Here is a 23,513-nt window from a genome sequence, read left to right as displayed (position 1 = left end):
ACTCCAGGCCCCATCCTATTATCTAGCTATATTCTCACCATGGTTCTTCAATTCTAGTAGAATACAATTAATTACATATAGTGGATAATTTAGGGTTCAAATTACACAAGCTATGGACACTGAAAAAGACTGCTAGATGATCGATCTCATCCGGTCCCATGGACTGAAGTCAACCACATATGCTGCCTATTGTTGGGGCTCTATCTCCAACTTGTCTCTGGAATCGATATTTGTAACAAATCTCCTTGTCACCTTTACTTGACTGATTAATAGACTTCTCAGACTTAAGCCTTGAGTTCCCACTGCAACCCCAAACCTGCTCCCTTCCCAGCCCTCCACATCTCAGGAAAGACCACAAGTATACACACAATTTATACAACCAAAATCTAGGCTTAATCTTCAATTTCTCAATTTTCCCCACTCCAAACCCATCAAAAATTCTCTCAACTCTACCCTCCCAAACACATCTCAAATCCATCCACTTTTCTTCATATCTGTGGCTCCTACTTCCCTACTTACAGCCTTGACTGTTTAAGCCTAACTGGTCTCCCTGCCATCCCTCTTGCTCATCCTACTATCCATTTTCCAACTATAACATTTTCCAGTCAAAGTAACCTTTAAATTCATAAAAGAAATGTTTCTCCTCTGCTTAAAATTCCCCAAAGGCTTCCTATTTTACCTCAAAAACCCCCAGCTCACTGCAAAGTTCTACAGGGTCTGGCCCCTTGCCTAACTCTGATCTATTACCTCTCCTCTCTCTCACCTACTAGATTAGCAATACAGGCCTTTTTTGAGTCCCAAAACACACAGTTAAAGGTCTTTCCCTACAGAAAACACTCTTCCCCATCTGAGTACTTATTATTATTCAGATCTCAGTTTAAATGTCACTGAGGCCTTCAGTGACTAGTCAATTTAAAAGTAGCCACCCAGTCATACACTATCACATTACCTCACCCTATTTCAATTCTCTACATAGCTCTCAGCATCATCTGGTTATTAAAATTTGTTTTTTTAACCGATTTATGCCATTGTAATACATGCACCATGACAGTAGGACTGAATGTTTAGTAAGTACCCAACAAATATTGAAGAAATGAATCAACAAGCAAATACTGAGGGATCACTAAAACAATATTTTCAATTCATTCAAAAGATGTTTATTAAATGCCCACTACGTGCTAGATATAGGAAGAGCAAAAGTCTGGCAGAAACCAGACCTGATTTCCCAGGTACTTCCCGTGTTATGTTTTACCAATATGCCAAGAAACCTCAATTTCATCTCTGTGATATAGTTTTTTAAAGGTTTATTTATTTTAAAGAGAGAGAGCATCTCAAGCAGACTCCCTGCTGAGCACACTGCCCAATGTGGGGTTCCATCCGGGACCCTGACATCGTGACCTGAGCTGAAACCAAGTCAGACCCTCAACAAACTAGGCCACCCAGGTGCCCCTGTGATACAGTATTTTAATACATTTATTACACTTAATGTATTAATAATCTAGGAAACTTCTATAATAAAGTACTCTCTCTAGCACTACTATATTAAAATATAATAAACCACAATAGGAACAAGTTGCTAATAAATGATGGCTAACAAATACCATATACAGAACAAGTACTAAATATTTTACAGCATAATCACCAATATTATATAAATAAACCACAAAGCAAGGTAATTCTTTACACATTACTATATAGTACACTAAATGTGCTATCTATAATAACTAAAACAACTCTTTACAGTTCTTTTATCCAAAACTTCCAACAGATACATAGAACAGCTTTGATGTCACTTATGTACTATTATAATTGCATTTCAGCTTGTTCATTTAAAGTCTAATCTCAAACTTACTCTTGTTTTTCCACTTACTGAAAGCACAAAACAGTGACAAGGGTCAGAATACTGAAGAATTAAATCTGAATATCACATACTCTTTCTTGTCTTCATTTTTAGTGATAGAATAAAATCTGCAGTGTATTACGATCATCTCAATTTTTGGTTTATAGTATACCTGTTCTTAATTAAGGGTTGAAGTAACCACAAAACAAAACTAAGTGACTCTGGATTTGAGCTTTAAAAAAAACTGTGTACTCCATTTTCCTCTCTATGTCCATCCATTACATCACCACCTTTCAGAATTTTTAAGACATTTATACAAGTAGCAGTCTATTAGACATCACAGAATACTTTACAGAAATTAAATTTCTCCCTATTCTTTTTTTACAGTAAATCTCTTTAAAATAAAACTTCACACAATTAAGAATACTCTCTTTTAGCAACGGTCTTCCTATCTAACCTCATTTTGTTTCTGTATTGTTTGACGATAAGAGGAGATAGATTACTATTATAATAGTAAAAAGACTTGAACTGATAACACTAAAGATGGTGCATGGGAATGGTCAAGTAAATGATACAAAATGGCTAGTAAGTGTTAAAATTTTGGCAGCTGTAAAAGGGGAAGAGGACTTCTAGCATTCAAAAACTAAAGCAAATACAAACAATATAAAAACAAATTCCATTGCTTTCCCCACTTTGTACATCTAGTCTATAGCTTTTGAGCCACTAGGTCAATAAGGCTCCCCAAAGACCCACCACATTCCACATGTGCCTTTACTCCGCCAATGCTGACACTCAAAGACCGCTAAATATATACATGTTCAACAAATGAATCACTCCCATCATTCCTCTTATCTCAGTCTTTTTTGCATTCATTTTTGTTCCTGGTTCATCTCAAACTCATGAGAGTTTCTATACTGGCCATTTCCAAGTTACTTAATTTTCTTAGTTCCTTCTAGTTAAAAATCAAATAAGGACAAACCTTTGAGTAGCCAAAATCAAGGTCTCGGAGAGCAAAAACTGTTCATTTTATGTGGCTCTCCCTACAGGTCTCACTAAAATGCTATTTTCTCCCATTTTAGATCTATTCCTAATATCCTTGGTTACCTAGTTTCCACAACAAATTAAAAAAGCAGGACTCTTAGAGTCTCCCTGTATTATTTTAACCTTCATTGTTTCTTTTCTTACAAGAATTTTACCTAAATACTGTATCAAAAATAGATATCTAAAAAACCACTATAAACATATTTTTGAAATTTAAATCCATTAAAATGCATCCCACAAGTGGCACCATGCTAGCTTAGAGGGTAGAGTGCAGGACTCTTGATCTCAGGATTGTAAGTTCGAGCCCCACATTGGGTATAGACATTACTTAAAAAAAACACACAACTTAAAAAAAAGAAAAAGAAATTCTACAAGTTATTTTAATGTAAATGCTCCACACACCACTAATTAAATGTCTTCATTTCTTGCCCCAGAATAACAAAGTTAGTTTTTATATTTATATAAGTAGGAACAAAAATATATTTAGACAAATAGGAACAAAAACCTGAAGCCACTCTCTGTAACAATGGTCTTTCTGAAAATACACTTTTAGAAGTATATTTATAAATCATATAACTGAAGACATTCCTTGAAAATAAACTGGTAAACAACAAATACAGTGAGGAATATATACAAATACAGTATTTGCTCTAAGATAGTCAATGCACAAAGTTCTGAAAGTGCTATCCAAATATCATAGAACACTCAGTGGAGCTGTAGAAAAGTTACTGCATAACTTCGATAAACCCACAAGTATTTACAAAAACCTCCTTTAGGTTTCAATAATTCTGGAGTTAATTCTGAATACTGTAAGCTGGTAAAGTTCCTGCCGTACCAGTATTACTGCAAAGAACCAAAGTCAAATAGACATTTTATGAAAAGTTTTGCCTGAAAACATTAAACAGATGGCTGCACTTTAAACTTTCAACCTTTATTAGTACACACTCAGTAATTAAAAAAAAAAATCAAGAACAATTTGACTTCTATTAGTTACATCAATCCACAGAGCGTTGTCAATTACTTCTGAGGACACCAAAAAGTTTCTCATCTATAATTGCTATCTTCTGTACCTTTAAGAATTTATCACAAAGCATACGTTCACATATTCTTGCAATAAAATTATTTTGTGCCACAGTTCCAAAAAGACTAGGAACTATGTTTCTTAAATAACTGAAGAGGCACAAAACTTCAGATTAAATGAGACAGGTAAAACCTAACACTATATCCTCACCCAAAGGTATCCGTTGATGAACGAATGATTTCATTTACTGACCACCAACTAAATACCATTTAATCCGAAAGGCAGGTACATACCAAATAAGTTAGAGGCACAAATGGAGCTGATCTATTTAACACCAAGACCCCTGATCTCCACCAAAACCAGAATCAACTACTTTTTTTTTAAATACAGATGGGCAGAAAGCAGCTGGTTTAAACTAAATATGACAATCTTAATGATGTACAGAACCACAATTCCAAAACAAAAGCAGATGTACACCGGTGGCATATTTAGATTCTCGGCATAAAGTTGTACTGACTTCAACACAGTGGCTCTTTTTGCAGTCACAAATACAGAAGATGGCACGAGAACCTACCACGTGGACTTTTGAAGTGTTCGAGGGTTTAATGGAAGAGATTCAAAGTTTTTATTTTCTTTTTTTTCTCCCCTGAAATGCTATTATTTGGGGGCTGGGGGAAGAGTGCAGGGTTTCCAGTACCTACATTACAAGACTTCTAACACAAGAGGAGTCATTAATTTGGAGGTGAGTTTGAGCCTGGACATGAAGGGTTCTAACACAAAAATCTTCACCACCAAAGAGGCCTGGAAGTGCAGTCTACGTATGGGTGTGGGCTCGGTGGCGGGAGAACTGCGGCTACACGATTCAAAATAGTATATGCGAATAAAAGGGTTACCAATTCTGGGGAGGAGGGGGCAAATAATTCAACACCCCTCTCCACTCACCACTCACCTTTCACTCTGCGGCTGACGGAACCCAGTATCTTTTCTTAAAGCTCATTCTCTCCAGTTACCACCTCCTAGACTTTAGCGCCTAACCCGCTCCACGCAGGGGTAGTGACGACGCCTACATCTCCCTCCCGCACCTAAGGACCCAGAGAGGCCGACTCCATCACCGAGGAAGCCTTGACCTCCCCTCCCCCTCTGGCCCCACTACCGAGAGATTCCCAGGCCCAGGCCTCCTGTGCCCCGCGGCCGTGTGCTCCACGCCATCTGCCACCAGGCTTCGGCTTCCGTCCGCTGACTGCTTCCCCTTACTCCGACCACAAAGCCCGCGGCCAACTCTGAAGGCTCGGGTGGGCCTCAGGCCGCCGGGGCCGGGACCCGGGGCCCTGTCCAGAGCCAGCAGGCCTTATCCAGCGCCCGAGGCCCGAGCCCCACGCTCGCCGCGGCACTCCCGGGTGTGCTGAGGGCTCTCCCCACTCTGCCGCGCTGCGGGGCCCTGCTCGGGGCTAAGGCCCCGGCCCAGCGCACAGAATCACCGCGCCGCCCACCGCCCAGGCCCGGCGGGCCACTCGCGCTCCCCGCGGCCCGCGCGCGGCCGCCCCCGCCCCGCCTGAGCCCCACGGTCCCAGCCGCTCGCACCGTCTCGTCGGGGTCGATGTCGATCTTGAAGGTCTGCTGCTGGAGGGTCTTCAGGGTGACCAGCATGGTGCCGGCGCGCAGCTCCGCTGCTGGGCCTGCTCCGGGTGCTGGCCGCTGGGCGGGGTCTGTGGCCTGGCGGGGCCCCGGGGTCGCCCGCGCTCCTCGCGTCCTCGGGAGGAAGGCGGTGGGGGTGGGGGCTTGTCACATTCGCCCTGCGGAGCGGCCTCTCCCCCAGCCCTGGACCTGGGCCGCGCCGCTACCTCCGCGACTGCGGCCTTCCTCGCGAGTTCTGGCCGCCGTGCTTCCTCACGCGCCCGGCGCCGGCCAGTGAGTCTGCAAGAGGCACGAGGGGCTCTGCGAGACAAGCAGAGAATCCGCTAGCTCACCACAGGCTGGTGGCCGCCATCAACGTGACTCGCCGAGACGCGCCCCCTCCCCCACCCGAAAAAATCTGGGGGATGGGGCCGGGCTGGCGAAGCGCGCAGGCGTAGGGTGCGGCGAGGCTGTGCGCAGGCGCGGCCAAGAACTCCGCCCCGGAATTGGGGCGGGGCGGATTGAGGCTCTGGAATGTCGGCGGCCAGGATCGGGCGTGCGCAGGCGCAGTCAGTAGGCTTCTGGAGGGCTCTCGGGGCTTCCCTGTGGCGTCTGCAGCCGGGGCGTTCTCCCGCCCGCCGCTGCTCCGCCTACGTCCGGACTCCTCCCGGCTGGCTGAGTTGCGCAACCCGTAGCCGGGGAAGCGCTACGTGGAGACCGCGCTAAGTGGATGCCGAAGTCTGAAGCTGGGGAACTGGAGGGCGGTAGGTTGGGGCGGGGTTTAAGAGAAAGGCTTGTGGTAACCACGGTACTGGGCCGGCGCTTACCCGGCGCTTGCTGTGTGGATAAGCCTTTGTGGTGGCGACTCTGATTCTTTAGTCCTGAGAGTACAGACCCCAGTGCCGGACTGCCTAGGTGAACCTTGGGCCTAAGTAGAAGGACGAATAAAGGAGGTCAAGCTCTCTCATTCGTCCGTGGACAGAACTGCCCAGTGTCGCGTCACCGAGAAGCAAAAGTCACAGTTCTGGAAACTGGATACATAGCCCCTGCCTCTCACCGCCTCTCCCGCCTCTCCCTGGCTCTTGGGGTTGTTGGTGGGTACTAGGTACTTGCTCCCGCCTAAAGGCCTGCGTTTGCATTTGCTGTGCCCGCTTCCGAGTACTCTTTACCCAGATGGCCGGGCGGCTCACTGTCTCGCCTCCTTCAACTCTTTGCTCAAATATCACCTCGGTTAAGTCTACCCTGATCCTTGGCTTAAAACCGCAACTTTCCTAGCTCTATTATCCTACTCTGTTATCTCCGTAGCATTTATCATCTTCCAGTTACCATATAATATAGATACTTATTATGTCATCTTTTCCTCCAAGCCCGAGACTGAAGCTGCACAAAGGCGAGGATTTTGTTGTGTTAACTGATGTATCTCTAGCGTGGAGAAACGTGCCTGACATCAGGCACACAATAAATATTAGTGGAATGGGTAAATATGCTTCCAGTTCCTATTCAGTAAGGTAGGAATAATAATAGCACTCAACTCCATTGATTATTGGAGGGGGGTATTGAATAATGTATGTAAAGGCAAGGAACATAGTGAGAATCCCATAAGGAGTTGGCTATTTGTAGTATGCCTATTTACAGATAAGAAAAGTGGAATACAGAGATGCTGAGTAATGTGCTTGGAGTCACCCACCTAGCAAGTGACAGATCCAGCATTTTAACCCAAGCAGAATGACTCTAGAGCATGTGCTCCTAGGTGCTGGGCTATTCTGCCTCTTAATAAGGTACCATGTAGCACATTTGACATAAGGTGGTTCAAGTATAAAGGAAAATACAGTTAGATCACTAACCATGTGACCAGTTGCAAATTACATATCTGTGCCATCATCCTGATTGATACAGTGTCACTGTTCGGTTTTGCCTGTATTTAAGAGCTCAGATATAATTCTTCCATGGAACTTTCCATGACCAACTTCCGTCTCCACTAACCTGGCATTTCCCCTTTCACAGCACGTATCTCCGTCTATTGTAGTTCAGTATCTAATCCTCTGCCCTCTGTATTTCTGTGTTATCTACTGTTAGTCACCAGGTGATCTCATCTTGTCCTTTATTTTGAAATACCTCCAGCCTGGACCTGTCCCCTTAGCTGTAGATAAAATTAGCCAGTTGCCTACACAATACCTTCACTTAGAGTATAACATGCATCTGAAGCCTATCATGGCCAAACAGAACCATTGATTTTTCTCTGAACCTCTCTTCCCCGTGAAACCTGCCCCTTTACCAGTTTTCCCCCATTTCAGTTCATGGCACCACCAAGTGCTCAGACCAAAAATCTAGTCATCATTCCTGCTGAATCTCTCCTCTCTTCCTATTTCCTCACCCACCACATGTAATCCATTATCAAGTCCTATCAATTTTATTCTCCAAATTATATCCCAAATTCAGCCATTTTCACCATTTCTAATTCTCCAACCCTAGGCTAATCCATCATTATCCTTCATGTGCCTCCCAACGGGTCTCTCCGCTTCTCCTCTTTTCCCCCAGCAGCCTCCCCAGCATCAGAGTAGTCTTTTTCAACCATAATTCAAATCATGTCACATCTACTCTTAATACCTAATTACACTTTAGAATACAGTTCAAACTCTTTACCTGGCTTTGAAGAGTTCACATGATCTGACTCCTGCCAAATTGTCTGGCTTCATCTCTTTTCTTCTCGCTCCCTCTCATTCACTGTCATCCCTCTGCACCTTCTTTCAGACCTCAAACAGGCTAAGCTGGTTCTAACCTGTAAGACTTTGCAGTTGAGGTCACTTCAGCTTGAAACTCTCTCTTCCTAAATCTTCTAATGGCTAACTCCTTTTCATCTTTAAAATTCCAGGTCATATTTTACTTCCTTAGAGAGGACTTCTTCAACAACTGCAATGATAAATGATAAACAAATATTAACTCTTTAGGTGAGGCACTATCCACTTTATGTGGATAATCTCATTTGAGCCCCCACAAAACTCCATGAGATAAGTACAGCATTACCCTGGCTTAAATTTTTTCATGGATCCACCTGAAATTATTATTTTTCAACTTGTTTATGGTCTGTCTCACATTACTACTCAGTTCCCATCTCTGCTTTTTGGTTAGAGGAACTCACTTGCCTTACTCACGGCTCTTTCCCAAGCACCTAGATCAGTGCCTGGAACACAGGCGCTCAGTGGCGTATGTTGACTGAATCCCAACTCAGTTGTAAGCTCCATGAGGCCAGGTGTTGTGTCAGTCTTGTCCAGAATGGTATCTTTAGAATCTAGCACAATGTGAATGCTTTATATACATTGGCTGAAAAAATGCTGAAGTCACTTTAATTAAAATGAGTCGATTTAGTTGACATGCAAACAGCTGTAAGAAACTGAAACCATTTTATAATTTATTATAGTTTTATTATAAATTTAATTCATCTATTATAATTAAATTAGAATTTGTATAATATTAAATGTATTCATTTTAACTTTATTATATTTATTTGTTATAATATTAAAACCTTTTTCTGCTACAACTGCTATTATCCATCTGCAGAAAAAGGGAGGTGAGAGATGCCTCTCCATATATTAGTGTATATTTTTTTAAAAATCTTTTGCTCATGGCAAAATAAATAAACAGTATAGAAAGGGATTGATTGAAAATAAATCCCCCTGCCCACTTCCTAGAAATAATAATTGTTTTGAGTGTCTTTAGACATAGTCTAGATATATACAAGAATATATCCCCCCAAATAGCTGTGGCAACAGATTTTAAATGCCAATTGAAAGATCACCTGATCTATTTTCTAAAGTACAGTGTTCAGATAAAAGGTTGTTTCCGTTTTCTTTTAATTTCTGGAAAAAACTGAATGCCAGACATAACCACTCTTGGCCCAATAGCTCAGGTTGGACAGGCTGTACGCCTCCTTGTTAGACGTAGGTGCTTTTACCTAGAGTCCCATTGTTGACATGACAGATGATAGGACCCCACCCCTAACCCTCCCAACACAAAGGCAGGTGAGGTGAGGATGCTTGTGAGCAAGGCAGATAGGCCTTGGGCTTCTCCAAGAGCTATTGGGCCAAGATAAAAAGATGGATGGGTGTCATTGAGTCCAAATACTTGGGACCAAGCCATGTAATTTTGCTTGCATTTTTGGAAATCAGTCAAATGATTTCAGGGAAGAAGATGAGTAAGCCAAGATGCAGCAACTGCGGACTTAGAAAATACTAGAGCAAAAATGCCAGACTTCAAGCCATTCATTCAGCAAATAGTTATTGAGACTATCTATGCCAGGAACTCTTCTGGGTGTTGGGGATACAATAGGGAACAAAACAAAGTCCCTGCCCTCATGGAGTTTATATTTTTGTGGAATAGTAGATAAAGAGATAATGAATTAAAAATCAAAGATATTTATAACCTATCGGATGACAAATGCTATTTTAAAAAAAGCAAATGAAGAGGATCAGTAGTGCTCAAAAGAAATAGAGTTGTTACAGAGTATGGTGCCAGATATCTTTCATTCTTTTCCCCATCATTCTTTCTTCCCTCTTCTTTGCCCAGCAGTTGGTTCCAAGAAGGCTGACCTACGTGGACTACCACAACTGGCTTCCTGGAGAGTCCCTGCAGGAGAGAGGAGTGAGCAAAAAGAGTGAAGTTAGGGAATTTATTCTTCTTTGTGGTTGGTAGTGTTCTTGACACAAGTCATTGCTTCTGTAGGGTGCCCCTCCAAGGGGGCAGAAAGGTACCCGTGGGTCACTGGGAGTGGTAAATGGAACCACTCCTGCTTCCCTGCCTTGGTTCCTAAACCCAGCTGGTCTTCCTACTGGGGAACAGAGTGCTCTATAGGGTTCTCTGATTCAGTGTGTAGATTGCATCCTGGAGAATGAAACCCTCCTGCACAGTATTGCCTCTGAGGTGGTACTTCGGCTGTACCATCAGCAAGCCATTCCATTGCTCTCTCAGATTGGCTCTTCTGGAGAGGGCGGTTTATAAAAAGACGAACAGGTCCTATGATCATGGGCTCACTCCCAAACCTCCATTGTTAAGTGGGTCCCCTGGTTGGATGCTACGATGGGTGGGGTTCCATGTCTGTGGATCAGGTACTCTGCGAACTCCTGTACAGTGATACAGGCTAAAGCTCTGCTGGCAGGAAATGTAAACCTACACCAAGAATAAATGTCTATTCTTGTGAGAACAAATGGGCCCTCCAGTATGCAAATGACCCAACGCAGTCAACTTCCCACTAAGTGGCAGGTTGATCATTCAAAGAATAGTACCATACTGAGAATTCAATACTGGTCTCTCTTTCTGGCAGTTTGGATATTCAGAGGTGATGGTAGCTAGATCACCCTTACTGAGAGTTCATGCCAAGAGACGATGCCTAGTCTCCATCTCTGCCACCATGGTCACTCCATTCATGTGCCCATCATATTTCTACTCTTGCATCCCTAAATTCTATTCTAAATCCAGTAGCCAGATCAGTTCATTTACACTCAAAACGCTGTAATGGCTCCCCACTTCAATCAGTAAAATCCCGTCTTTACAATGCCCTTCCTCCTTCCTCCTGTTCATTACTTTCCTGACTTTGTTAGATACACATTTCCCCAAGTTCACTGTGTTCCAGTTACACTGGCCTCCTTACTGTCCCTTGAACTGGCCAGGTCCACTCCCGCCCTGGTCTTTTCTTGTCTCCCTGAAACACTTCTGTAGATAGACAGACCCTCTCCTTCACCTCCTCCAATCTTTGTTTGAATTTCACCTTCTGAGTGAAATGTACCCTGACCCCTTTATCATCCTACTTAATATGACAAAATGCCCCCACACTTCCCCATCCAGCATTCTCGTGTCCCTCACCCCGCTTTCCTTTTTTTCCCCTATTAAACTTACTGTCTTCTAACACGCTACTTTATTTATCTGTTGTGTTTCTTGTGCAGTGTCTGTCTCTCCTGCTAGAAGACAGAGCTCTTTGTCTGCTTTGCCCCCTCACATATTTAAAGCACCAGGAAAAGGGCCTGGAAACAGAACCAGAACTCAATTAATAATGAAAGGAAAATTGAGCCACCCATGAATAAAAGCAAATTAAAACAAGGTGATACTTTTGTGTTAAAATTAACAATTAAGACTCCATCACCTCCCCAAATACCAAAAGTGTGTGGGAAAGATGTTTCCATAGTTTGCTAGTGAGTTTACAACCTTTTGGAAAGCTATTTAGCAATATAGTTCTTAACTTCTCGAATTTCAGTTCTCATACACTCTACATGAATACTCCGAAACTGCTTTCCTCAGCCTAGCTATCTAACTGACTTGAAAAGTTGATTTAATGGTGTAGTCAGCCAGCCAGTGGGGCAAAGGCCTGGCATTCACATGTTTTATGTTTAAACAGTATCATTTACACAACCCCAACATTCCTTTTTCTCATTTGAACTGATTTTCTCATTAGTTTTGCAAGACTAGGAAAACTGTTAGCAATAAATTGTGAAATAGATCTTTTGCTAAAGTTCAATATGTTTAAACAGTTTTGGTTTTTTTGTTTTCTCATTTTTCCTAGCTCAACATTCTGTTTCTCATTTGACAGACTTTTTCATTTCCAGCTAAAATTCATTTCAATTCATGATTTACTTCAAGTATACCTGGCTTGTCTTTGGAGCTAAAAATCATAGCTGGTTTTTTGTTGAAATCATGTTTATTTGTTAATTAGTTTATTATCATTTATCCTCCAATATTCTTTGGGAAGCAATTATACGCCAGGCCCTATGTAGATGGGGCTGTCCCTGCCCTCAGGAGATTCCTAAGAGAAACAAGCAAGTAACTGTGTGATGTTCTGGCATTGGGACAGGCTCCAGGAAGGCAGTGAGGCTTGATAAACTCTGGGTGGGGTGGGTGATGGACACAGGGACTCAGCATCTTTTCGGCTCTATCTCTTTTCCATAGCCAGTTATCTAATCTGTGTATTGGCCAAATGTTCTGCAAATTGTATTAGAATTAGAATATTATCATAAAGGAAACTATGAATAAATTAATACAATTCTATGAGCTTCTCTGAAGAAACTTTATTTAGAGCATTTAAAAAACATCTTTTTTAAACTTCAAATGGAAAGTGTGGGTTCCTTTTTTGTGGACCCATGTTGATTTTTTCTGGTTTTGCAATATATGCCCGCCTGTGTTTTGCAGAGTTGTTATACTATATATTAATTAAGAAGAGCCCTGGGACCCAAAGTGTTTGAAGTTTAGATAGTAATTGTCCCACTGATACATCTTTTCTTATGTATTTATTGTTATGTGAAATTGGTTTTATAATTTCTAGTTAATAAACTAGTTACATATATAATTATATGTAGACATATATATAATTATATATAATTAATAGAATTGACTACATAAAGATTTCATGACCTCATCATGTAATAACAATGTAACCAGAATAACAAGCATGCAACCAACTGGAAAATATTTCCAACATGTGACAAATTTAATATCCTTAATATATAAATTACTCACAAATTGGAAAGAAAAGCATTGTGATCCAATTAAGCAAAAGCATAAAAGGTTTATACAGAAAATTCATGGAAAAAATACAATTAGTGGTTCTTATTATGTGCCCAGGTGTTTTTCTAAATGCCTAATAGATTGACTTTTAACCCTCATGTCAATTATAAGATGACTCTGATCAAGTTACTTAATCTTCCTGTGCTTCAGTTTCCCTCCCCTGTGCACATGTCTAACAATTTTTCTGTGAAAGATGCAAAGAAGTAAAGTTGCTGGGTTGTAGAAATTGTGTATTTTTAATAGGTCCTGCCAAAATTCTATGCACATTGCTGTGTCAGTGTACATTCCCATCAACACTGTTTGAGATGACCAAGTTCCCTGCCCCGAGCCAACACTTAATCTCTGTAATTTCCTTTTTTTGCCGATGTGGTGGGCAAATCACTTCTGCCTCTCAAGAATTCAAATCCTGCTGAGCATCTTTTCACGTGCTTCATGGCCATTTGTATATCTTTCTTGGAGAAAGGTCTATTCAATTCCTTTGCCCATTTTTGAATTGGGTTTTTTGTTGTTGTTGTTGTCGAATTCTAGGTGTTCTCTATGTATTCTGGTTGTTAATCCTTAGTCAGATATGCGATCTGGAAATATTTTCTCCTATTCTGTGAGTTGCCTTTTAGTTCTATTAATAGTATCTGTCTTACTCTATTCAGGCCATGATAACAAAATACTGTAAACTTCGTAGTTTATAAACAAAATAAATTTATTTCCCGAGGTTCTGGAGGCTGGGGAGTCCAAGATCAAGGTACTGGAAGATTCAGTTCATGGTTAGAGCCCATTTCCTGGTTCATAAATGGCAGTCTTTTCACTGTGTCCTCATGTGGTGGAAGGGATGAGAGCTCTCTCTAGAGTCCCCTTTATAAGGGCAGTAATCACATTCATGAGGGCTCTGCCCTGATACCCTAATCACCACCCGGGGGCCCCACCTCCTCATGCCTTCACCTTGGAGGTTTGGATTTCAACATGTGAATTTTGACGGCACAGAAATATTCAGACCATAGAAGTGTACTTTGATGCACAAAGCTCTTTAATTTTCATGAAGTCCAATCTGTTTTTCCTTTTGTAACCTGTGCTTTTGGTGTCATGTGCAAGAAATTGTCACTTCCAACGTCATGAAGTTTTCCCCTATGTTTTCTTCCAAAAGTTTTATAGTTTTAGATCTTATGTTTAGGTCTTTGATCCATTTTGAGTCAAATTTGTACATGGTGTTATGGAGGGGCCAATTTCCTTCTTTTGCATGTGGATACTTGATGTTCATTTTTATTACATTTGATAATTTTCCATTTTGCAAAGCCCCTTGAAGAGGACTGTGTCTTACAATCCTTTATATCCCTTACGGTACCATGCATTTAACAAGAGCTCAGTGAACTTTAAAAAAATAAATGTTTTGTAGTTACTGACTATTGAGTTGAAAATATTACCCTGCACCTTAGCTGTAGGATCAGCTCCTAATAGGCATTTAAAAAATGTTTATTGAATTATGGAATTGAATATACTTATTCTAAGGGATTTCACTGTCAAAGAAAAATATATTTTTTCAATTAAGTGATATTGACAGGATTGGAGAATGAGGATTATTGTAAATGTTGTATCACACGATACGTATATATAGAAAGAGAATGATAGAACTGCCCCAAAATAATGTACATAGCCATTTTCAAGGCACATACTCAACTTCTAACTTTGGAGATGGTGAATTAAAATGAAGAATTCATTATTTTTTTCTCCTCCAAATCTTTTTGAAATAATCCAATTAAAAGAAAAGCCATAAGAACTCTGGAAAACCAAAAAGGGTGATGTGATAGTTACATAAAAAATGTTCCCAATGAACAAGGCTTGTTGGCACTCACATCCTTGTATAGTCCCCTCCCACATCGAAGCTGGACTTTATTTTTTTCTAATTATTTTTTATAAAGATTTTATTTATTTATTTGACAGAGAGACAGCCAGAGAGAGAGGGAACACAAGCAGGGGGAGTGGGAGAGGAAGAAGCAGGCTCCCAGCGGAAGAGCCTGATGTGGGGCTCGATCCCAGGACCTTGGGATCACGCCCTGAGCAGAAGGCAGATGCTTAGTGACTGAGCCACCCAGGCGCCCCTGAAGCTGGACTTTAGATCAGTGAGAGTGATGCTGTGCCATTTGAATCTAAGCTTTAAAAGTCCTGGTGGCTTCCTCTTTTACACTTATAGTGGAGGAAAACAGCTTTTCCCCCTCTATCCATCTTAGGTTTGTTGGCTAGGGCCCTGCAGATTAGACCAACCAAAGGCAGATTAACAAGAGAAAAACAGAAGAATTTTATTAACACCTGCATTGCATATATACATAGGAGAACTCAGTGATGAATAACTCAAGAGGTGGTTAGAACTTGGGCTTATATAGCATCTTAGCAAAGCACAATAAATTCATAGAGAAGTGACAAGATAAAGGAAAAGGATTATAGGCTTCTTAGGGTGGCAAACTATGGGAAGGTAACCATTTGGGAGAAACTAATGGAGTAGGTTTGTTTGTACAGGTCCCTTCAGTTTTGGCTTTCTGTCTTTTTCATGGCTATAAAACTTCCCCGGGAAGGGGGAGTTATGGCAGTCCTCATTTCTCAGAAGTTCTTGCTTTTAGTCGGATAAGGGAGGCTCTGGATAGACTTCTTTCTGTGTCTGGCAATTCTCATTTGCCTCCAGCTCAAAATAATCCTTATGTCAAAGTGGCATGTTTTGGGGTGGCATATTCCAGTCCCCTACACACTCTTAGAAGCTAGCAATATGTGAAAAGGTCTTTAAGATTTTTTTATAATTTTTGACATAGTCACTCTATTTCTAAGTATTATTCCTAAGGAAATATTCAGAAATATGAAGTCCCTTTTACAAGTAATATTTACATATCATTGTAAATTATAATAATAAGAATTGGAAGGTGGAAGTAGCCTTACTGTTGAATGCTAGAAGAATGGTTCAACAAATTATGTTGTATACATTTGTTAAAATTGCTTAGTCATTGAAAGTCATGATTTTGGAGCATATTTACTGACAATGAAATCCACTCATTCATTTATTCATTCATTCTGCAAATATGTGTAAATAATGTGTGTCAGGCACTATTATAGGTACTGGGTTTTCTTAGTGAACAGAACTCTCTTATGGAACAACTACTCCCCTGGAGCAGTCATTCAGGAGATGACAGAAAATAATTAGGCAAACAAATATATTATGTAAGGTGGTGATAAATGCTAAGAAGAAAAATAAAATCAGAGGAGAGTTACTACTGTTAAAATATGATATAATGATACAATGTTAGGAGATGTTCATATAGTGTAATCCCAGTTTTGTAAAGAAATAAACAGTAACCATTACCACCACAATAAATACATGTACATAAAGACAGAATAATGACTTGAAAAAAAATTAGAATATTCACAGTGCTTAGCCCAGGGTAGGAGAATAACTGGTAATTTTTTTATATGTTCCCACTTTATAAAATGTCAATAACGAACATTTATTTAGAACCAGAAAGCCACAATACAAATCATTGAAAAATCCATAGAATTAAGTTTAAAATGAAAATACTAATTTATACACGTTTATTATTAAGTTCAGTTGCTTAAAAGAACATGACATTTGTTAGAACCCATAAAATGTACAACATGGAGTGGACCCCTAATTTATACTATGAATTCTGAGTGATAATAACGTGTCAGTGTAGTATCATTGAACATAACAAATGTACAACCATGGTACAGAATGTCCATAGTGGGAAAGGTGGTGTTAGGGTGTAGGATAGGGATATATGGGAATTCTCTGTACTTTCTACTTAATTTTGCTGTGAACCTAAAATTGCTCTTAAAAAAAAAGTTTATTTTTTTTAAAGATTTATTTATTTACTTGAGAGAGGGAGAGAGAGCATGTGTGCACATGCATGAGTTGGGGGAGGGGCAGAGGGAGAGGTAGAGAGAGAATCCCAAGTAGACTCCCCACTGAGTGCAGAGCCTGATGTGGGGCTCTGTGTCATGACCGATGAGATCATGACCTCAGCCAAAATCACAAGTAGGATGCTTAACTGACTGAGGCACCCAGGTGCCCCCCAAAATAAAGTTTATTAATTTAAAAAAAGAGAGAGAGATAACATAGCAGCCATAATGATGTCAAACATAGAATTTCTTTAAAGAGGAAATTTTGGAAATACCCTTTATCTCAGTAAATTTGGCACAAATCACATTTCTCTTTCTCACGATTGCAGAAGCAGTTTTTCAGTACCACATGGTAAACACGTCCATTTATAAGGGGCAAACCAGTATTTACCAAGCTCAAACTGAGATACAAAACCAATGCATATTTATTATTTAGAATGAGAAAGAGTGCTGTCATGTCAGCTGGAATACATGTGTTGGTGTAAGCAACATTTTTTTCTGTGAAGGCATGGAAAAATGCTTTGTTATCAGAAGATTGCCTGGAGAGCCTAAATTAGAGGAAGTAGTAGCTAGTGTTATGATTTGATTATCAAATGAAGTGTTTCTCAAAGTGTAGGTCCATGGACTTCCTACATCAAACTACCAAGGGTGTTTATTAAATGCAGATTCCTAGACACTAACCTAGATTTACCTTATCAGAATCTCCAGGTATGGACCCAGAAAATGCATTTTTAACAAGCACCCAAGGTGATATTTATGTGCATGGAAGTTTGTAAACCACGGGTACTTGGATAAAAGGTAATGATGCCTCTTCTCCGCAGTATGGAAGACTTTACTGATGGGAAATTAACAACTCGAAGGTGTTGGTGCTCTACTTTGAGAGCACTGCTAATTTCAAACTCCGAGCCTCTGCTTTTCTCTGATTCCTTGACTATGGTAACTTTATTTAATCACTGTCAAGTCACCATAGAAAATCATTCCTTTTCTTCTTCATATCACTGCCCAGAGTTATTATATCTTTTTATATATTCTATAGAGGGATAATTACATACAGTGACAGTGACAGTTTGATGAGTTTTGACAAATGCATATATCCATGTAACCCAAATTCCAGTTGGAAAATAGAATATGCCATCATCCTAGGAAGTTCACTAGGGTCCCTTTCTATTTTTCCCCTGCCCCATCTATCTTGGCAACCACTATTATGATTTATATCCCCACAGATCAGTTTTGCCTATTGTTGAACTTCATAAAATGGTGTACTGATTATGGGCTAACCCCATAGTTGTTATAAAAGATGACACTCATTTTTCCAAGTTATTTTAAGAGAAACTACTCTAGACAACTCTTAAGAAACTCCAACATATTTCAATTTTCATTGGTAAAGGTGGAATACCTTAATTAAGATTTCTTTGCATAGAGGTATAAACAGGATCCTGCTGAAGACTTAACAGACTATCCTTCTGTAGCCAGTTAAGCCTTCAGTTAAAACCAACCTTCAGTTATAACCTTCAGTTAATGTATCCAATTGTAAAACTCTGATAGTAAAAGAAAATGCAATTGGAAGAAATTTTTCTGAACCCAAAGAATGACATCGTGTAGCTTCTGCAAGAATTTTAAGATCAACTTGCTGAAATATGGTTAATAATACTAAGTAAAAAGAAAGTTTGGAGATAGGCAAATGTATAGTCTGGTCCCAGATTAGGTCCGAAAGGGATCAGTAATGTTTTCCCCAAACTTGGGTTTCACCATACTCTTATACACCTTTGTGTTTTCAGCCCCACAGTTGCAGTCGTTATCAGAGACTAAGGGAATGTGACATCATTTGAGAAATAGTACATCCTTTCTACCACCCGTTATCATAATTTCCTGGGTCCCATAACACTCTCTGTGGTCCTTACCATTCTTACATTCTTTGATTCTTCCAGGATTTTAACATTTCTGCTACTGTTTGTGTGGTTCCATGTCACTCTTGTAGAATTGTCATTTGCCTCCATCTTTCTCATTGTTCATTCTGTATCCTACCTTAAAGAGCTCTATGTTATCACTTTATTTTTTTTAAAGAATCTCCCCACCTTTTCCTCCTCATTGGAGTTGCCCAAGGTCATATTTCTGAGCACTTCCTGGTTCTGTCTTCTTTTGGAAACTTGTGGAATTTTGCCTATATTTTGAAAAAAATATGTTGAAGTCTAGCTTTCAAAAGTCCTCTGTACACATTTTATCCAGCTCAATCTTGTCCTACTTTGAAGATGATGTGGCCATGTTCTTCCAGGTTCCCATCCCTTCTGCTCTGAAGAATGGCTTCTTCCCATTGGTTGGAATCATAGACAATTATTTCTATTACTTCCTCTCCCCTTTAGGACATGAAATTGTTAGGAAGCCAAGTGAAAAACTCTGCTTTTATCTGAATGAAGTATCCAAATGTTATCTGCATTGTGTATGCTGTGCCAGTTTTGTGGCTTTCCTCCCTGTGGCTCAGCTCTTCTTCCATGAAAACATTGCTTCTGTTCTTCTCTTCTTTCATCTTCATCCAAGTGTTCAGAGAGTCCTCTGAATCTATTGTTATCACAGTCTACAGAGCAGCTCCATCTCCTTCCAACAGGTCTTTGTGCACAGCACACCCTTCTATCACTGTGTTCCCATGAATCAGTTCCATCTCACCAACTCTCAGTGGTATCTGTGAGGTCTTGTTTGTCACCCTGTGCCAAATATCAAAGTTGCTGTGTTGCTTATGTTCTGTGCATGATATCTGGACATCTGCTGCCTACGTTTTCATTCTGATGTCCTTCCCGATTGTTTTCTTATTGAATCACTCAGCACCTCCCTCGCTGTTGAAATTCTTCCCAGGCCCTCCTTAATGTCATTCATGGAAACCCATTTCAGTTTAATCTAGGTGTTTTTTTTCTCCTTCCCATCTGTTTTCCATTTTCAGCTCCTTTGGCCAGATGAGTTGGTATCTGACTAAACACATTCTTTTCAGTCTTTGAAAAATTCTCTTCATTCCTAGTCAAATATCCATCATTCCTACATTTGAAGCTATGGCCCTGACATAAAAATTTGTACCAAGTGTGTACCTAGTGGTTCACTTTTCATAACATATTTTTGTTATAAACATCTGTGCCCCTAAGTCTTTTATGTCCCAAATTTCACATCATCTTGAGATGCTTCCGTAGTCTATTTTAATGGGCTTTCATTTCTCTGTAACTTGGCAGGTGATACCTTTGACCAGCCTCAGCAGACTCGGCCATGTACTAGATTTATCCTCCATGACAATTACACCCCTCCTTGCATGACTTGATTATGTCAATTCACAGACATTACCATTTCCCTTACAAGGGAGTCCCCAAGTCCCAGTGCTTGGCTTTTCCTCCCTAGCTTTATCGTTTCATGTGTCTTCTTCCTCTGTAGGAGAGCATTATTACAAGTGCTGTAGTACAGTAGAAAGGAATTTTGCTGTGCTACTTGTTGCTTGGTAGCTAAGGGACAAATAAGTGAACTCTATAAGCCTCAGCTTCTTTATCCTTCAAGTGGGGGAAAGAATACTGACCTTACAGAGTCATTGTGATGATTTAATAAGATGCTATGTATGAAGCCACTTTGTAAGCTAAAAGTAGCACAAACATAGGTTTTAGGAGTAATCATTGGCTTATTTAGTTTTCCTCCACCCTGCGGAGCACATGGAGCATGCATGAGAAGTTGCTTAACATTGGCCCCAACCCCATATTAACTCATTTCTTGAGTACCTCCTAGAAGCCAGGAGAAACAAGGCATGTGCACAAAACTTGGTGGTGGAGTACTTGGCCAGGGAGAAACCAAATTCGGGAACGTTTCCTTTCCCCAGAAGATTAAAGTGGGCATTGTGCTGGCCTGTATGCTTCCTACAGTCATCTGTGCCATGCCTTGTTCTTTGGATTTTAACACTTCAACAGGTGCTTCTGAGCACCCAGAGGTCAGCCCAGTGGTGTGCAAGAATCTGCTTATTTTCTAGAACCCTAGACCTCTAGCTTATGCAGGACCCATCCTGAGCTAACTTCATCTGGGAATTTGCCACAGTACACCCTTCTCCACCCTAACCATGATGGGATGACATGGTTCTCTAGTGAGTTTGTAGGACAAGCATAATAACAACTAATTATGATAGTACCAACTACAATTCACAGGTATTGAATACCTACCATATGTCCATACTCTGTTAGGTTCTTTATATACATCAGTGCTTTTCAACCATTAAAAATTATTGCTCCCCTAAGAATTGCTCCCCGTTCTTAGACATGTTTTTCTTAATATCCCTTCTATGACATTTTAATACCACAGATAATACCGTGTACTTGTTCAGGTACTGTATGTATGTAGGTACTTTCTGTGATTTATTTGTGAAGAGAATGAGATTTTTTTCACCTTCTCCCCCAAGAACCAATTTTCACCCCCCTGAGAGTGATATTACCCCCATTGAGAATATGTATGTGTGTGTGTGTGTGTGTGTGTGTATTCCTCCCCTTCCCTCAATCATTCCCCAAGTAATTTGCAAACTGTTTGCTCAATCCCTGAACCTATTACACAACTATTGACCCCAGGGAAAGAAACCTTAATTCGGAGGTAACAGCAAACACTCCATTAAAGGAAAGGCTGCATTTTCTACATAGAGCCCAGCCCCCAGGTCAAGCCTGGACAGACCCCAGCTTGATGAAGTCTTGTGGTCTTTCTCACATACTGTTTTCTTTGTGACCTCCTCCCCCAGGACCTTGAATGGATGCTGAACATTCCTCATCAGAAACCTGAGGAGGATACTAAATAGACAGCCACAATTTTCCTTCTGCTTGCCGCCAAGTTTCTTGAGGGCCCAGCTGTTGGGGTAAGATTTTGTAGGATTTTATATATATATAAAAGCACGCGCACACTACAATCTGAGGTTTCAAATGCTGTTTTAGTTTTCTGTGTCAAAGGGCTAGAAAATATGGAAATGAGGGAATGTAGTAGAAGGATGGGTGAAGGAGAGAAGGAGAGAGGGAGGAGAGGACAGAAGACTAGAGGGATGGGGGTGGGAGGAAGAAAGAAAAGGAAGAGCAAATGTAATGGAAGGAGCAAGGGCGTTGCAATCGGACAACTAGCCCAATCACTTTGTGACCTTGGGAAAGTTATTTAAACACTCTAGGTCATTAAAAGGCTTGTTCTACAGACAGGGTCTATCTTTGTATGTACAATATCTGGCATACAAAAGGTGCCCAGTTGTGTCAGCATTATTATTATCATCACATATACATATTGGTAATAAAAGGAATTGGAATCAAATAAGTTTGCCATTCAAGTTTTCTAATCTTAGAAAAGATTTATGCGTACCAGTACATATGGGCCGAGCCACAAGGGCATTCAGGACCTCAGGAGCAAAGGCTGATGGCAGAGGACGACGTGTCTGGAGTTTCTAAGGGGCCCAAAAAATAGCACTCCTATTTCCTATTTAATTTTTGAACCAGTTGAGTTCTAAGACAAAGGAGTCATCGTGGGGGCCAATATATGGCCCTTCTTACTGATTAATGCTACTTTACAGAGCTTGACTTCTATCTTTGAGTAAGTGGAGTTTTCAACATGAAACTCCAGCATTAGACCAACTTCCTCATCAGCCTCAGGCAACATCAGAACATGGCAGCCTCCCCCAGGTGCAGAAAGATGCCTTTTTCTGTGGGTATCCCCTAAGAAAAGGAACAGAAGCAAGAGCTAGGCCATGCATGACTTCTTTCCCCTTCTAAACTCATCAACCTGGTAAGTCAGTTCACCTCTCTGGGGGGGGGGGGGAATATGTAAGGGAACAGAAGAGGCCAGGTGTGTTCTGCCAGTGGATGTCCTTTGACCTGGACAAGATAAAACAACTCTAACTGGTTCATAGGTAGTGATGCAAGGTGACAGAACTAGGAGAATTTCATTGGTCTATAGAACTGTCCCTAAGTGGGAGGAAGGGATACTGTAGTGTGCTTCAAACTGGTTAACAATGAGCTCTCTGGGAAAAAAAAAATGATACCCATTTATAAATTTTACTGATATAAAGGGTGTGTAGCACACAATTTATAAATAATAATAAAACACACAATACTCTCTTTTAAATTCCATGTAGCCAATTGATTCCCACTGAATGTTTTCACTGATTTTTGCTGAACCCTTGTATCCATAGCCAACCTCTGGTTGCAATTTAACCATGATTTGAAAAGTGGAATCAGGGGCGCCTGGGTGGCACAGCGGTTAAGCGTCTGCCTTCGGCTCAGGGCGTGATCCCGGCGTTGTGGGATCGAGCCCCACATCAGGCTCCTCCGCTATGAGCCTGCTTCTTCCTCTCCCACTCCCCCTGCTTGTGTTCCCTCTCTCACTGGCTGTCTCTATCTCTACCGAATAAATAAATAAAATCTTTAAAAAAAAAAAAAAAAAAAGAAAAGTGGAATCATTTCCACCATCCAGAGAGCAATAGATGTAAATAACTTACAAGCATAGACAATAGCGAAATATAATAAGATTATTAAGAAGTGATGAGTTTGCGTATTTATGACCTTTGTTTTTAATGTAAATTAATTG

General features: G+C 40.6%; 1 protein-coding gene and 1 long non-coding RNA gene across 3 annotated transcripts in view; one reads left to right on the top strand and one right to left on the bottom strand.

Annotated features, from left to right (window-relative positions):
• The window catches only part of RAD23B (RAD23 homolog B, nucleotide excision repair protein), a 44,384-nt gene extending 38,446 nt beyond the window's left edge, over positions 1–5,938 (bottom strand). The window contains exon 1 of one of the 2 annotated variants that reach the window (XM_026506056.4): positions 5,484–5,938. In XM_026506056.4, coding sequence (XP_026361841.1) covers positions 5,484–5,549 — 66 coding nt within the window. In that variant the 5' untranslated portion in view covers positions 5,550–5,938. The remainder of the gene's footprint in view (positions 1–5,483) is intronic. The other variant, XM_026506057.4, reaches the window with a different exon arrangement.
• Positions 5,939–5,948: 10 nt separating this feature from the next.
• LOC130544041 (uncharacterized) overlaps positions 5,949–23,513 on the top strand; it is a 203,738-nt gene continuing 186,173 nt past the window's right edge. The window contains exons 1-2 of the long non-coding RNA XR_008959945.1: positions 5,949–6,280; positions 21,694–21,807. This is a non-coding gene — a long non-coding RNA (uncharacterized LOC130544041). The remainder of the gene's footprint in view (positions 6,281–21,693; positions 21,808–23,513) is intronic.

The sequence above is a fragment of the Ursus arctos genome, unplaced genomic scaffold (assembly GCF_023065955.2).
Source record: "Ursus arctos isolate Adak ecotype North America unplaced genomic scaffold, UrsArc2.0 scaffold_18, whole genome shotgun sequence".
Classification (NCBI taxonomy): domain Eukaryota; kingdom Metazoa; phylum Chordata; class Mammalia; order Carnivora; family Ursidae; genus Ursus; species Ursus arctos.
This window is presented reverse-complemented; position numbering and strand designations above follow the sequence as displayed.